At 43.0% G+C, this 16,825-nt stretch overlaps 1 protein-coding gene across 1 annotated transcript; it reads left to right on the top strand.

The window, feature by feature from the left end:
• The first annotated feature begins 5,431 nt into the window (after positions 1-5,431).
• On the top strand, positions 5,432-16,597 carry LOC117553840 (calcium-dependent secretion activator 2-like). Its single transcript, XM_034227913.1, has 2 exons — positions 5,432-5,485; positions 16,235-16,597. Exons 1-2 carry the CDS (start codon positions 5,432-5,434, stop codon positions 16,595-16,597), a joined length of 417 nt encoding a protein of 138 aa, XP_034083804.1.
• Positions 16,598-16,825: the final 228 nt, after the last annotated feature.

Genomic DNA, 16,825 nt, shown 5'->3' with positions numbered 1-16,825 from the left:
CACATGGAAGCTGCTTAATGTAGCATGAAAGTGGACTCTGAGCTGAGGAGGAGGTGTGTGTCTTTCACATAAAGGAACATACAACTCTGATTTGCTTGTCTGTTTAAACATTTCTGCATCCATGACCGTTGATTTCACTTCTTCTTTCCTGGAGGATGCTCAGCTTAACAGGACGCTCATCTTAACAGGATGCTCATCTTAACAGGATGCTCATCTTAACAGGATGCTCAGCTTAACAGGATGCTCAGCTTAACAGGACGCTCATCTTAACAGGACGCTCATCTTAACGGGACGCTCATCTTAACGGGACGCTCATCTTAACGGGACGCTCATCCTAACGGGACGCTCATCTTAACGGGACGCTCATCTTAACGGGACGCTCATCTTAACGGGACGCTCAGCCTAACGGGACGCTCAGCCTAACGGGACGCTCAGCCTAACGGGACGCTCAGCCTAACGGGACGCTCAGCCTAACGGGACGCTCAGCCTAACGGGACGCTCAGCCTAACGGGACGCTCAGCCTAACGGGACGCTCAGCCTAACGGGAACGCTCAGCCTAACGGGACGCTCAGCCTAACGGGACGCTCAGCCTAACGGGACGCTCAGCCTAACGGGACGCTCAGCCTAACGGGACGCTCAGCCTAACGGGACGCTCAGCCTAACGGGACGCTCAGCCTAACGGGACGCTCAGCCTAACGGGACGCTCTTTAAGATTTCTGTGCAGACTTGTATTGTGTCGTACCTTAGCTCTGTACTGAGGGATCTTTTTTCTCAGCGATGTGTTCTGCACTTGTGTTTTCTTTTTCTTCCACTTCTTCTTTTTCATTTTCAAGGCATATTTGTAATTGTTAAATCTTAGAAAATAAAAAGTAAAAGAGTAATCACGACTCTGGGACCAGGGCTGGGTCATTAGAAAGTTACTTCACATTGCAAGAGCCACAAAGAAACTAAAGCGGAAGCACAACAGACCCAATAGACCGGTAAATATTCAGGTGAGCAGCAGAGGTCATGTGATGGGACACAGAGGTCATGTGATGGGACACAGAGGTCATGTGATGGGACACAGAGGTCATGTGATGGGACACAGAGGTCATGTGATGGAACACAGAGGTCATGTGATGGAACACAGAGGTCATGTGATGGGACAGCAGGAACACAGAGGTCATGTGATGGAACACAGAGGAACACAGAGGTCATGTGATGGAACACAGAGGTCATGTGATGGGACAGCAGGAACACAGAGGTCATGTGATGGGACAGCAGGAACACAGAGGTCATGTGATGGAACAGCAGGAACACAGAGGTCATGTGATGGAACAGCAGGACACAGAGGTCATGTGATGGAACACAGAGGTCATGTGATGGGACAGCAGGAACACAGAGGTCATGTGATGGGACAGCAGGAACACATAGGTCATGTGATGGAACACAGAGGTCATGTGATGGGACAGCAGGAACACAGAGGTCATGTGATGGGACACAGAGGTCATGTGATGGGACAGCAGGAACACAGAGGTCATGTGATGGGACAGCAGGAACACAGAGGTCATGTGATGGGACAGCAGGAACACAGAGGTCATGTGATGAGACAGCAGGAACACAGAGGTCATGTGATGGAACAGCAGGAACACAGAGGTCATGTGATGGGACAGCAGGAACACAGAGGTCATGTGATGGAACAGCAGGAACACAGAGGTCATGTGATGGGACAGCAGGAACACAGAGGTCATGTGATGGAACAGCAGGAACACAGAGGTCATGTGATGGAACAGCAGGAACACAGAGGTCATGTGATGGGACAGCAGGAACACAGAGGTCATGTGATGGGACAGCAGGAACACAGAGGTCATGTGATGGAACAGCAGGAACACAGAGGTCATGTGATGGGACAGCAGGAACACAGAGGTCATGTGATGGGACAGCAGGAACACAGAGGTCATGTGATGGGACAGCAGGAACACAGAGGTCATGTGATTGGACAGCAGGAACACAGAGATCATGTGATGGGACAGCAGGAACACAGAGGTCATGTGATGGGACAGCAGGAACACAGAGGTCATGTGATGGGACAGCAGGAACACAGAGGTCATGTGATGGGACAGCAGGAACGCAGAGGTCATGTGATGGGACAGCAGGAACGCAGAGATCATGTGATGGGACAGCAGGAACACAGAGGTCATGTGATGGGACAGCAGGAAAACAGAGATCATGTGATGGGACAGCAGGAACACAGAGGTCATGTGATGGGACAGCAGGAACACAGAGATCATGTGATGGGACAGCAGGAAAACAGAGGTCATGTGATGGAACAGCAGGAACACAGAGGTCATGTGATGGGACAGCAGGAACACAGAGATCATGTGATGGGACAGCAGGAACACAGAGGTCATGTGATGGGACAGCAGGAACACAGAGATCATGTGATGGAACAGCAGGAACACAGAGGTCATGTGATGGAACAGCAGGAACACAGAGGTCATGTGATGGAACAGCAGGAACACAGAGGTCATGTGATGGAACAGCAGGAACACAGAGGTCATGTGATGGGACAGCAGGAACACAGAGGTCATGTGATGGAACAGCAGGAACACAGAGGTCAGGTGATGGGACAGCAGGAACACAGAGGTCATGTGATGGAACAGCAGAACACCTTGTTTTATTTTTGTTCCGGTTCATGATCTTGAAATTAATTGTGAATTAAATATTAATTGTTATTTTTTTAAATAATTTTTTATATAATCATTACATATTATCTTCTTTTATTTTATTGTTACTTCATTTATTCCCGATTCATGATATTAGAATATATATCGAGTCACACAGCAAGAGGTCCTTTCTCCATCGAAGCCACTTCACCTCGCTCTGACTTCCTGTCTTACCTGTCCGATCAGACCCTAAACCAGAGGACCAATCGGAACGTATCATCAGAACCGAATCCTCCAGATGCTCCTGATGAATCTGATCCGTCACCTTGACTCAGAGCAAACAGCTATTAGTGATGACTGTGGTTCTCCTGTTTAGTTCCCCTCTCAGACTGATGACTTTCATAACTCCCCCACTTCACGCTTCGTCTGTGACATTTGCAATTTGAAAGGAAAAATTGGGCCGGCGTTAAAAGGATTGTGCAGTGTCGCTGGAGGCACAGCTTGTTCCCTTAATCTGCACACCAGAGTTTTATTGAACATAAAGTGATCAAGATATCAAATCATTTTGGCTGCTAGAAGATCTGATACAGGCTGCAGAAAATGACACTCAATAAAAACAACGCTGTTCCAGTCGAGGTTTCAAGACCGAATCTTCCGCGCTTTATATTTGAATAACTTTTGTCTTTCTTTTAGTGATGCAATAAATGTGCATCTCTTCTACATATTTCAGTCGGAAACTAATTTTCCCTGCAGTCAATTTGATGATAAACGCTTGGACTGTTTAACTGTCTGAGCTTCATTTACATAATCACAGTCATACTGTCTTTATTTGACATCTTTATCACAGTGTCAGGATTCAAAAGTCGCTCCGGTAGGATTTCTGCATTTCCGACAATGTTAAGAAAACTCAAAAGTAAAACGTTCACGCCCGAGGTAAATGGATTTGGATGTAACTCATGACTTTTTAGATGTTGCTATTCTTTCTGTACTTTATATCATGACAATGGCCTCCTGTTTTTGAGCGCATAGTACGTTAAGAAGCTGACCGAAAGAGTTTCATTTCACATAAGGAAGGCATACTTGGAACTGGTTCAACCATTTTTTATTTCTATCTAATTTAAATTATCTTTTTTTATGATTATGTAAATCCTACGATACCCATTTTTCTTCTGGAGTACCGCAGGGATCCGTATTTGGTCCTTTACTATTTTCTCCTCCAATTCAACTATCAGATATCAGTCCGCTGAGCAAACTACAGGTTTAAAGCAGAACCTCATCTAGTTAAACCCTGAACATTAGAAGTTATCATTAGTTAGACCCTCCAGAAAAACGCGGGCTAAAATCCTTGATCATGCGATCAAACATGCAGAGTTTTATGTGATTTTATGCGGTGAATTTGCGGGAAGTTGCGAAATATGCGGAAAAAAATAAATATTGGGCTGTCTTATTTATTTATTCTCTCTCACACACAACCTGCCACTAACGTTAAACCCCTTTACTATTCAATTAAACACATTCAATGTTTATTTATTGTAAAAGAAATTGGGCTATTTTAATCACACTCTCTCTCACACACACACACACACACACACACACACACACACACACACACACACACACACTTCTCCACCTCATTCTGTTTTCATTTACTCGTTCGTTATCTGACCAGCTTCAATCTTGAAGGCTTCTCACCTCGTTTCTTGTAGCCCTCGAAAGGGTTTTGGAGGTCGATGCCTCGGTGAACGTGAGTTGTTTGGCTTTCTTGTCCGCAGCAGCAGAAAGCATTTTCGAATGTTTGAATGAATCAAAGACATTGCACGAAAGACATTTCGTGCGTGACATCGGGTACTGCTTTGCCCGGTCTTTAGCAGAAATGTTCGTCGGTAAATGAGATGGATTAGATTTTTTCATCTTGGTGTTTTCTCTCTCGTGTGAGCTCCACACGTTCACTCTACGGTGTTGTTTACCTTCTGTGATACGCGAGCTGATGACGTCGCGTCATCATCATCACTTCACGCCAAGACGAGTTAACTTTTTTCCCCCTCAACTTTGTGTGGAAAAATGCGGGGATTATGCGGCCTTTTAAAAATCTGCGCCATTTTGCTGATTATGCGGTAATTTCTGCGATCGCAGAATCGCGTTTTTCTGGAGGGTCTAATTAGTTACATTTCTTCACTTTTTGGTTCCTTGTCTTCAAATGTTAAGCCTCATCTCTGACATCTAAGAAGCCTAACTTACTCTTATTGATTTGTTAAATATTAAAAAAGTTTCTTTTAAATCTGGATATGATCCATAGAGCTCTTAACATTCAAAGTGCCAGTCCTGCTGACTTTTGCTTTCTCTATGACCATTTAAGTGGAACTTATTCTACATTTGCACTCAATTTAAAACTTTTATGCTGATATGAAAGGTTCAGGCTCTCTGACAGACTGAGTTGAAGCAAGCGATGGAGACGATTTAATATCAAGCTGAAACATGTTTTATGCATGAAGATATATATGAGTAGTGACGATCCACAGCTCCTCACCGCTGAGGGTGGAGCACTTTAAAGAGAGTTTGAATAACGCTGTGACAGAACAGTTTATCAGGTCAAGTGACACAAGGGAGAAATCCTACTGGTCTAAGACTCAGTTAGAAGAGTTTGTAATGTGTCTCTATTAAGGCTGCATGATTTTGAAAATAACTAGTTGCGAACACTTGGACTGATATTGCAATATTAGAAAAAATGTTCAAACATTATTCACATCATCATTAAACAATATATACGTATTATCATGGAAGGAAACATGGAAGCCTCTAGAAGAGTGGTCACCAAACAGTCGATCGCGAGTGTGGTGTGGGTAGATCGCGCACAGTTAAAAACTAAAAAAGTAAAAGTAAAAAGAATAATAATGTTTTCTTTTTACTAAAGTTTTTAGATACGCCTTTCATCCACCACCCCGTTAGCAGGTGCCACTTGATTGACGTATGTATCTTTGAGACATTCCTTGTCGCTCCCGAAAAGTAAGACCGGTTAGTAAGAAACATGAATTAATACTTTGACAAGTCTGCAGACAGACGGAAAAACCTTTTTAAAATGCGTGTTTTCTGAATGATCGGATCGATCAGGCTCAACTAACGTTGTAGCTGCTCCGTCCGTCCACACTCACAACAACGTTGAAATAAAGCAGCGACTGTATTCTCCATGACACAGACAGTCTGCGTTTTGTTCATGTTTAACTTTGGTCCAGTTTCTGAACAGATATGAGGAGCTGTGAGCTCTGTGTGCTAACAGCTAATAGAGATGGGCGAGTCATGATTCATCCGGATCATTAACCCGGATCCTAGTAATGAGCCGGTCGTGACGAGTCTCCCTCTCGATTAACCCGAGTCCTTTGAGTCCTACACCTGATGTGACGTAACAATTAAAACTATAAATTGCGTCACTCTTTACTCTCTTTATAACGTGTACAATCACATTACAACGTTGTTGTATCCAGAGATCCAGCAGACTCGTCGCCATGCACGAATCAACAGCAAATTCAGCCCCTCCTCCGGCTCCCGCGAGAGTCCCGTGAGCCGTGAGTGAGCCGTGAGTGAGCCGTGAGTCGTTGGACTCGCGGGAGCCGTGAGTGAGCCGTGAGCCGTGAGTGAGCCGTGAGTCCGCAAATCTCTGAGTCTGCTGCGACTCGTCGAGGGAGCCGAGGGAGCCGTGGGACTCGCGGGAGCCGTGCGAGCCGGAGGAGGGGCTGAGTCTGCTGTAGATTCGTGCATGGGGACGAGTCTGCTGGATCTCTGGATCTGCTGCCTGCTATATGTTACGGCTCTGAGTCCTCGTAGGCTACTGGTCTCTCTCGATCATTGACCTGGATTCACGGATCCCGCGATTTTTCCGGCTCTAAATTAAGTTTCAGTGTAGACTTCTAACAAAATGGTCATGTTGTGCAACAGTCTCCTGTAATAATATCTGCATTTCCAATAAGGATCTTACTTGGAAACTCGTTTATTTTGAACATGGCACACAAAAAGAAACAAATGATAGAAAATTGCAAAACAGTTAGAATATATAAAATGTTATTATTATTATTATTATTATTAAATGAAAACACAATTGTGCAAAATTAGCTTAAGTACAGGAACATATTAAAATAACTATATACATATAATGCAAAACACTTATTTTTTAAAATGCACACACACACACATGTTTTATTAAAGCAAAAGACACTGTGTAGCGGAGGTTAATGTAACGTTAGTTTAATATGCTGGTTAAATGCAACAACTTTTCGGTTTCACCGGTAGGATTTCTACGGTCTTGGTCATGCTGACTCATATGACTCAAATGACTCGTATGATCCGGATCTCTTCAATGATTGACTCAGAAGACTCCGAGTCCATAAAATGATCCGGATTTGCCATCTCTAACAGCTAACGGCTGCTGTTTTGGTTTTCTGATTTAACGTCAGTCAGTGACGGCAGGCTGAGATCCTCACCGCTGATTGGCTACCGCGCAAAGGCGTAAATCACATCAACCGCGTCTGTCCGCGTCTTTGCATGTAATCGCGCCGCCCCCAAAATTCGCACCGCGTCCGGTGTGAACGCACCAATGGTCTACGCACGGATAAAGAATGTTGCTAGAATTTTGAATTTGTAAGAATTGTGTTAAAAATAACTAGTTGTAATGTTAATGTTGCACTGGCATGAAGCCTCTCAGTTAACATGGCACTTTATGTTATCTGCTCACTGCAAGATGTTATTTTCTTTGTTGTTGTTGCTGTCCACAAAATAATTCACATTCACTCAAACAAATGGAAAATAAGCTACATACATGTATATTTAGGATTATAATGAAGGAATGAATGAAACTTAAAATGATAGGTATGATGTAAATATATGTATTTATCCTTTTTGACATGTTAGTTATGTTGTGTTCTTGGTTTAATCAAATCGGAAGTTGCACCAAATGATTTGATGTAATTCAGATGCAAGTAGCCGACATAAAAGGCCTCAAGTTGGAAGCACTGTCTGGGCCGTCTTTTTCACTCAATTGCAAAGGTAGATCTCGCCTTTCACCAAGGCCGAGGTCGGGGATCTTGGGCTTAAAAAGGTTGGTGACCCCTGATCTAGAATATCCTTTGTAGGTTGGGACTTCTTTGCAGCACCACAGTACTTCATTCAGATATTATCCCATGCTTTGCCTTCACTATTTTACAATTGTGTGCTTACTGCTATTTGGAAATGGCTCCACAAAAACACGCTCAAAAAACCATTGACTTCGAGACAAGGGAATCGGAAAAACTAAAAGGCAACTCATTTCCGGGTTTTGGGACTTCAATACAAAAGTAGATGAATGAGGCTGCCTTTTCTTTATTCTCAACATTATAATCACTTTAATATTTTCTGAAGCATAATTCCATCCAGGAAAGTCTGTTTTTAATTATGACAACCACTTCATTATTTCCACTTCATTTCTGTGGAATCATGTTTATTCTGTTGATTTTTCCGACAGCTTTAAATACTATAATACCCATAATGCTCGGCTGATGTGCAGCTCCAAAACATGGCACCATACTTTGTGAATTGATCTCCTCTTGGGCAGATCTACCGACGCTCAGAAAGCTGCAAACCTTCGTCGCCTGTGTCTTTAATCTCCTGACTCTCGGCCCCGGCGCTCTGCTGGTGTGTCAATAATTCAGTGAAATTTTAAATCTCCAATTAATTCCAGCAGCAGGGAGGGAGGAAGTCTCCTGCTGATCGATTCATTAGTAATAATGGCTGACATTTATGTCGCCAGACAAAGTGGGAGAGAGCCTATAGAATCTGGAGAGCAGCAGAGGGGGGGCTGCAGTCTGACTGAGGACCAGATTTAGAGCTCAAATCTGCCATTGTAGAGTTTCAAAACAGAGTCTGGACAACCATGATGCCAGTCTGAGAACTCAAGATTATATTGTCTCCAATTTCATTCATATTCTCAAAAAGAAAAAGGCCCGTTATTTCAATACCCCAATCGACCGATAAAGGTCTCATTGACCCAATAGTCTAAACTTCAGAAACAAACGGTCATTACTACAAAAATGCCCCTTGCAACAAATATTATGGGATGCAGTGGCTCAGTCTGTAAGGACTTGGTTTGGGAACCAGAGGATAAACAATGCACTGATACTTTAAGAGGTGCCATTGAGCAAGGCATCAGATCCCTACACTGCTCCCCGGTCGATTGATCGAGGCTCACAGCGACTAGACGGGTGTCTGGACTCCCAGCAGAGTGACAGGAGGGAGTGACCTTACATTAACATACACACACATACATGATAATGGAGGCGTGTGGCGCAGTGGATTGTCCGTAGGTGTTGGGATCAGGGGGGCACAGGTTCAAACCCCACTGCAGTCAGCATGTCGGTGTGTCCCTGAGACACTTCACCCCAAAGTGCTCCTGTGGGGATTGACCTCAGTGTTGAGTATGTAAGTCGCTTTGGATAAAAGCGTCTAACAAGTGACGTGTAATGTAACGTAATGTAATCATCTATGATTACATTACATTAATTGCAATAACAAATAATGATTGAGTGTGTATCTTAGCCTGATACTGTATATATCTTCTTCTAATTCCAAATATAGCCACACTGTTGCACTGGGTGATATATTCCCATATTACCATGAACACACACATTTATTTTGACTTAATCACACACACACACACACACACACCGTCCTGCTGCCACAAATGCTCACTAAATGTAGATTAATCCGCCTCTGAAAATAGTCCCCATCAAATGCTTCATGTACTAATAAAATGTGTGCTGTATTCTACTTTAAGTTTACTTCTTTGAAATGGTCCAATGGGCTTTGAGCTGAGTGCCTCAGACAGGAACTGGTATATTATTGAAAGATAGAAAAACATGTTTGTAATAAGAAAAGTATAGCGTGCGAGAAAGCTCAGGCCACTTATACGTTTACACAAACATGAGAATAATTGCAGGTCGTGTAGTAAATTGGATGTTTTGCTATTTACTCTTACATTATCCTTTCTCCTGTAATGAGCCGTCACATTATCCTCTGCCCGCTCAGATGGGGAACAGTTAGACACAATGAAAACAGTAATCACGCTGACATGGACAAATGATCTGTGCTGGTTAATAAGCGACCAACTCCTCCATTAGTCCGTCTTCATGCCAGTCACCATCATTAAATAATTACCGTCTTCTCTCTGCTGACAGCAGGTTGACATGACGACAGTCCGATGAACACTGCTGGATCTCTTAGTTTCATAATGTCATTCTGTTATGGGAAACTGAAGATTACATTTCCAGTATTTTGCACGGTGGGATGAAAACACAATGACTTTGTTTATCACGGCTGCGCTAAAGGATCCACCTGGAGACCTGACAGTGGTTTTTGGACCCAGATCAACAGCTCTATTCCATCATAATGAGCAAATACAAATATCTTCTTTGCATAAGCATTTGTCGCCCCATAGTCAGTAATCAGTAGGTGCAACTTTTGGCGATAACTTCACCCTGAATTCAGTGAGAAAGCGTCTCCATCAGACTTGTTTATTTGGACGTTGCAGTTTCCCCAATCTTTCTTTGTAAAACTGCTCAAACTCTCACGTCTCGTCGCATCATTCATTTGACCGACTGCGATGTAGAGTCGTTGTCAACCAACTGGAAGGTCTGTGGTTTGATTCCCAGCCCCTATAGTCAACATGGTGTTGTGTGCTGCTGGGGCAATAACCCTAAATTGCTCCCGATGGCCATCAGTGTGTATGAACGTGTGTGACTAGCTGAAGGCTGACTCTTCAATGGAAAAGCTCTATTTAAAAGTAGTCTATGTATCATGTACCCAAGTACAAATGGCCAGTGATGTTGTTTAGTAAAGCCTGTGAACAGACACCGTGGACCTTATGCCTTTTCCCAAATGTATTGTAAGTCTCTATTTTAGTGGTGCAGCAATGAGTCCTTACACACAGAAATGAGTCGGCCTTTCTGCCCTTCTTGTTCCCTCGTCTTGAAGTCAATGGACGTTTGGTTATGAGCCTGATATAAGGTCTTTGGTAAACACAAGCTGAAGAGATTTTAACATTTAATTCCACGACAAAAAACACGTCAGTCCTGATCTTTGGAGCTTTTACTTAAAAAATCACATTGCCGTTTTGTAAATGTTTGGGTTGGTTTGCTACACTCGTTAGTATCTCTAACCCTTACACTGTTTTTCAGACACACGTTGGCACCTTGGTATTTGGTTTTTTGAATGGGTTTTGTTTATAAAGTTGAGAGATTTAACATTTTGTTCTACGACATACAAAATGTGTAGCCTTTATGTTTTCAAAAAGCAAACAAGTCGCTAAAGGATCACAGAAGTCATCAGACCTCATAATCAACACAAGTTGAACTTGACTTTAGTGGTGATGGAATCTGTTAGCCCAACATCAGCTTCTTAATTCTGGCTATTGCATTTACGCTGAAACAAATCCTAAAAAGGAGGAGAAAGATTGTCTTGCTGAACAAAACGTGAACATTTCATAATCTTTGGTTTACCACAGAGATTACTTATCAATTTCCTCTAGCTTTTTGTTAAGGGAACCAGAGCGATGCTAACTCTCTGCAGCAGCTAAATGAAAGTATGGATTGGTTGCATATACATGTTTCAGTATTTCTAAAGCTCCAGGACTTGGACTGTTAGAGACACTAATGATCTCTCTTGCTCTTGTTGGTTTGTTAGTAGGATTAAGACACTTGGTTCTCTCTGGAACACATCCTCTGGTCCCACCTGGCCGGCTGAATACACCTGAAACCAGTCGATGAGTTTGCATCCTTGTTACACAGTCATGGCTAAATCCCAACCTGCACTCCAACATCTGCGTCCTCCTCCCAAGTGTCCTCGTCTGAAACAGTCGGCCCTGCCTCCTCTGCTTCACTTGAATGTGTGTTTGTGGTGAGCCCTGGTGGCAGCTGCATCTGTCACATCCCACTCCATCCACTTAACACTCTCCCATTTCCATTCATCACCATAAAGAGGACTCTCTCTCAGCGTCACACCCCCACAGCTCAATTGCTGTTTGAAACTAAAAACATTAGTTTCTTATCTGCTTGTTGAATCTCTCAGCTTCAAGTGGTTTCTGTTCCACGTTGTTAGGTTTGTAACTCTCCATCTGCTGTGAGTTCACGCTCCGCTGGTCTCTCGCTCTCAGGAGGCGCCGCTGACAACCCTCAGAACAGACTGACGCTGAGCACGTGGTGAAATCTATCAGCTGCCAGGACCAACTCCAGCTTATCTGAAAATAAAGGATCTCGTCTTTTTAAAAATAGAAATGTTGCATGTTCTGCTGCTGCCATTGGCCAACAAGTCAAGTCAATCAACGCCTATTATCAGACATTTGCATTAAATCAACAATTTAAGTAATGACTCAACTGGAGTACCTTTGAGTTCAAGACAACGTTACGTTTGTTGCATGCTTCCAAATCAATCAAAGTGTATTTATATAGCCCAATATCACAAGTTGTGCTTACTACTACATTTGACCAACGTGGTGTATGGTTGGCACATTTAACATCAAACTCAATGTATCCTCCTCACAGCGCTCATGAAGTATAACTCAAGTCTAATGTTTCCTGTAGTTGACTCACTACTGCCCAATCACACGCATTTTAACCAAGAAACGTAACATTTAAAACACCTACTCGTTCTCTGGGTGCCTGCGTTTCATGCAGAGGTTTTTCAAAAGTAAGTTAATTGCAAAAAAAGTTGTTTAATATACAAATCATCCTGTTGGGGGGTTACGTTTGCCTTTAGTGGGCTTTTAGTCTGTACAGCACAGGTCCCCCTCTCGACGGGGGAACAGACAAAAGCCAGTAAAAGAAAAACAATGTGGATTGAACACAGATATTGAGGGATTTCCGAACCACAGGCTCATCACATAAACACAGTCCTGTTTCCATGGTATCAACCATCAGCGGCCTTTATCATGCGTGCAGTCTTCAGCAGGGAGCCAGCAGCAACATCTGGATGTGTCACGCTTTAAGATGTCACGTGTTGAGTTATTATGATCGGGTTATTGTTTTGTGAAAAAGCTGTTTCCGTTGACACTTTTCTTCATAGCCTCTGGCTTGTCACAAATCTCTCAAACACAAAACAGGAAGCCTTAGGGCGAAGATATTCAACATATTACTCTAAAATAGAAATAATCGTTTTGTACAAGCTTCATTTCTCGTGACTCATTGATTGGCATCGACTGCAGAGATCCAGAAGTGATGGTGAGCGTTTTCACATCTGAAGTTATCTGGCTTTACATAGTCACTGATCAAAAGCCTGTTTCTGTAACCGTTTCATCTTTTATTTGGATGTAAATAAATGGTGGATTTTGAAGTTTGAAGGACATGACTGGTCAGTCGGGGAATGAATCTGAATTTCTAAAATGTTTTCTGTAATGTTTTTGAAGTTGCTGCTCGCCGAGCTCTCGGCCTCCATCAGATGAGTCTTCCTCTTCTCACTGATGTTCTGTTCACAGTCTCACAGCGACTAACAGGAGGAGGTGAGACACCGAGAGACTGTCTGTCACACCGTGAAACTGATGCTTCTCTCTCTGCCGCTTACTGCTCTGTCAGACTGTGAGCAGCACTTCAGATACAGACATTCTGCCACACATGGGAAAGAGTTTAAACCCAGATCCTCTGGAGGTTTCAGTCCTAACAGAAAGTCTGAAGGTCATATTCTGCTGATGTGCAGGTGTATATCAGTATGTAGTGTCTCTACTTTAAAGAGTACTCTCCTGCTGATGTTCAGGTGTATATCAGTATGTAGTGTCTCTACTTTAAAGAGTCCTCTCCTGCTGATGTTCAGGTGTATATCAGTATGTAGTGTCTCTACTTTAAGAGTCCTCTCCTGCTGATGTTCAGGTGTATATCAGTATGTAGTGTCTCTACTGTTAAAAGAGTCCTCTCCTGCTGATGTTCAGGTGTATATCAGATGTAGTGTCTCTACTTTAAAGAGTCCTCTCCTGCTGATGTTCAGGTGTATATCAGTATGTAGTGTCTCTACTTTAAAGAGTCCTCTCCTGCTGATGTTCAGGTGTATATGCAGTATGTAGTGTCTCTACTTTAAAGAGTCCTCTCCTGCTGATGTTCAGGTGTATATCAGTATGTAGTGTCTCTACTTTAAAGAGTCCTCTCCTGCTGATGTTCAGGTGTATATCAGTATGTAGTGTCTCTACTTTAAAGAGTACTCTCCTGCTGATGTTCAGGTGTATATCAGTATGTAGTGTCTCTACTTTAAAGAGTCCTCTCCTGCTGATGTTCAGGTGTATATCAGTATGTAGTGTCTCTACTTTAAAGAGTCCTCTCCTGCTGATGTTCAGGTGTATATCAGTATGTAGTGTCTCTACTTTAAAGAGTCCTCTCCTGCTGATGTTCAGGTGTATATCAGTATGTAGTGTCTCTACTTTAAAGAGTCCTCTCCTGCTGATGTTCAGGTGTATATCAGTATGTAGTGTCTCTACTTTAAAGAGTCCTCTCCTGCTGATGTTCAGGTGTATATCAGTATGTAGTGTCTCTACTTTAAAGAGTCCTCTCCTGCTGATGTTCAGGTGTATATCAGTATGTAGTGTCTCTACTTTAAAAGAGTCCTCTCCTGCTGATGTTCAGGTGTATATCAGTATGTAGTGTCTCTACTTTAAAGAGTCCTCTCCTGCTGATGTTCAGGTGTATATCAGTATGTAGTGTCTCTACTTTAAAGAGTCCTCTCCTGCTGATGTTCAGGTGTATATCATATGTAGTGTCTCTACTTTAAGAGTCCTCTCCTGCTGATGTTCAGGTGTATATCAGTATGTAGTGGTCTACTTTAAAGAGTCCTCTCCTGCTGATGTTCAGGTGTATATCAGCTATGTAGTGTCCTCTACTTTAAAGAGTCCTCTCCTGCTGATGTTCAGGTGTATATCAGTATGTAGTGTCCTCTACTTTAAAGAGTCCTCTCCTGCTGATGTTCAGGTGTATATCAGTATGTAGTGTCTCTACTTTAAAGAGTCCTCTCCTGCTGATGGTTCAGGTGTATATCAGTATGTAGTGTCTCTACTTTAAAGAGTCCTCTCCTGCTGATGTTCAGGTGTATATCAGTATGTATTGTCTCTACTTTAAAGAGTCCTCTCCTGCTGATGTTCAGGTGTACAGTATATCAGTATGTAGTGTCTCTACTTTAAAGAGTCCTCTCCTGCTGATGTTCAGGTGTACAGTATATCAGTATGTAGTGTCTCTACTTTAAAGGAGTCCTCTCCTGCTGATGTTCAGGTTGTATAATCAGTATGTAGTGTCTCTACTTTAAGAGTCCTCTCCTGCTGATGTTCAGGTGTATATCAGTATGTAGTGTCTCTACTTTAAAGGTCCCTCTCCTGCTGATGTTCAGGTGTACAGTATATCAGTATGTAGTGTCTCTACTTTAAAGAGTCCTCTCCTGCTGATGTTCAGGTGTATATCAGTATTATTGTCTCTACTTTAAGAGTCCTCTCCTGCTGATGTTCAGGGTGTATATCGTATGTAGTGTCTCTACTTTAAAAGAGTCCTCTCCTGCTGATGTTCAGGTGTATCTCAGTATGTAGTGTCTCTACTTTAAAGAGTCCTCTCCTGCTGATGTTCAGGTGTATATCAGTATGTAGTGTCTCTACTTTAAAGAGTCCTCTCCTGCTGATGTTCAGGTGTACAGTATATCAGTATGTAGTGTCTCTACTTTAAAGAGTCCTCTCCTGCTGATGTTCAGGTGTATATCAGTATGTATTGTCTCTACTTTAAAGAGTCCTCTCCTGCTGATGTTCAGGTGTATATCAGTATGTAGTGTCTCTACTTTAAAGAGTCCTCTCCTGCTGATGTTCAGGTGTATCTCAGTATGTAGTGTCTCTACTTTAAAGAGTCCTCTCCTGCTGATGTTCAGGTGTATATCAGTATGTAGTGTCTCTACTTTAAAGAGTCCTCTCCTGCTGATGTTCAGGTGTATATCAGTATGTAGTGTCTCTACTTTAAAGAGTCCTCTCCTGCTGATGTTCAGGTGTATATCAGTGTGTAGTGTCTCTGCCTATGCTGCAGCACCTCTTTTCACCCTCTGTCTGAAACCAGAGCCCAGTTTGCTCTGATTGGTTAGCTGGCCGGCTCTCTTGTGATTGGTCAACCGCTTAGAGATGTCCCGCCCCTTAGCCTCTGACATACGATGTGTTGGAGCGCTAGCCAATAAACATACATACGAATGTGAACGATAAGAGTGTGCAATAAAGAAATATAATAAAGACATTTTTATAAAAATATGTAGTTAAAGATAAAAAAGTCATACAAAAAAGTTGTTTTAAATATAAGAAGTTAAATCCCTTATATTTCCCCATTCACAATATTTTTACGGAAAGTCAAGAAAATAGTATTTAGTATAGATATAGATGTACATTTAAGGGACATTAAAGTAATCAACGTAAATAAATCTCAATATAGGTCGTTATATAGAAATGGGTCAAAATAGTGAAATGCCGGAAGCCGTTGCGTATTACGAGCTGGTTTCACCTTCTCTCCGCGTCATCGGGATGTAGATCAAGTTAAATAAATAGACTCGTGCTCATTGTTGATCCCCTCTGTCCTCTGCAGGGCTTCCTGAAGAGCGAGCGAGTTTCCCGGATGGTTCAGAGCGGCGGCTGCTCGGCCAACGACTTCCGCGAGGTCTTCAAGAAGAACATCGAGCGGCGCGTCCGCAGCCTGCCGGAGATCGACGGCCTGAGCAAAGAGACGGTGCTGAGCTCCTGGATCACCAAGTACGACGCCATCTATCGCGGAGAGGAGGACGTGCGCCGGCAGCCGCAGCGAGCACACCTGAGCGCCGTGTCCGAGCTCATCCTCAGCAAGGAGCAGCTGTACGAGATGTTCCAGCAGATCCTCGGGGTCCGCAAGTTCGAGCACCAGCTGCTGTACAACGCCTGCCAGGTGAGACACACTTTATACACTGTATATTAAAGGTCACCTATTAGGCAAAGTCCTCTTCTTCATGTCTCTTCTTCATCAACATGTGTCCCCTCTTCTTCATGTCTCTTCTACATCAACATGTGTCCCCTCTTCTTCATGTCTCTTCTACATCAACATGTGTCCCCTCTACTTCATGTCTCTTCTACATCAACATGTGTCCCCTCTTCTTCGATGTCTCTTCTACAATCAACATGTGTCCCTCTCCTTCATGTCTCTTCT

The sequence above is a fragment of the Gymnodraco acuticeps genome, unplaced genomic scaffold (genome assembly GCF_902827175.1).
Source record: "Gymnodraco acuticeps unplaced genomic scaffold, fGymAcu1.1, whole genome shotgun sequence".
NCBI lineage: Eukaryota > Metazoa > Chordata > Actinopteri > Perciformes > Bathydraconidae > Gymnodraco > Gymnodraco acuticeps.
Note: the sequence above shows the minus strand (reverse complement) of the source record. Positions and strands in the feature narration are given on the sequence as shown.

Bases quoted from the DNA above. Each gene is read 5' to 3' on its own strand.
- LOC117553840 (XM_034227913.1), top strand. From the start codon at position 5,432: ATGGAAGCCTCTAGAAGAGTGGTCACCAAACAGTCGATCGCGAGTGTG. The intron at 5,486-16,234 runs GTAGATCGCGCA...TGTCCTCTGCAG, and splicing joins CGATCGCGAGTGTGGTGTGG to GGCTTCCTGAAGAGCGAGCG.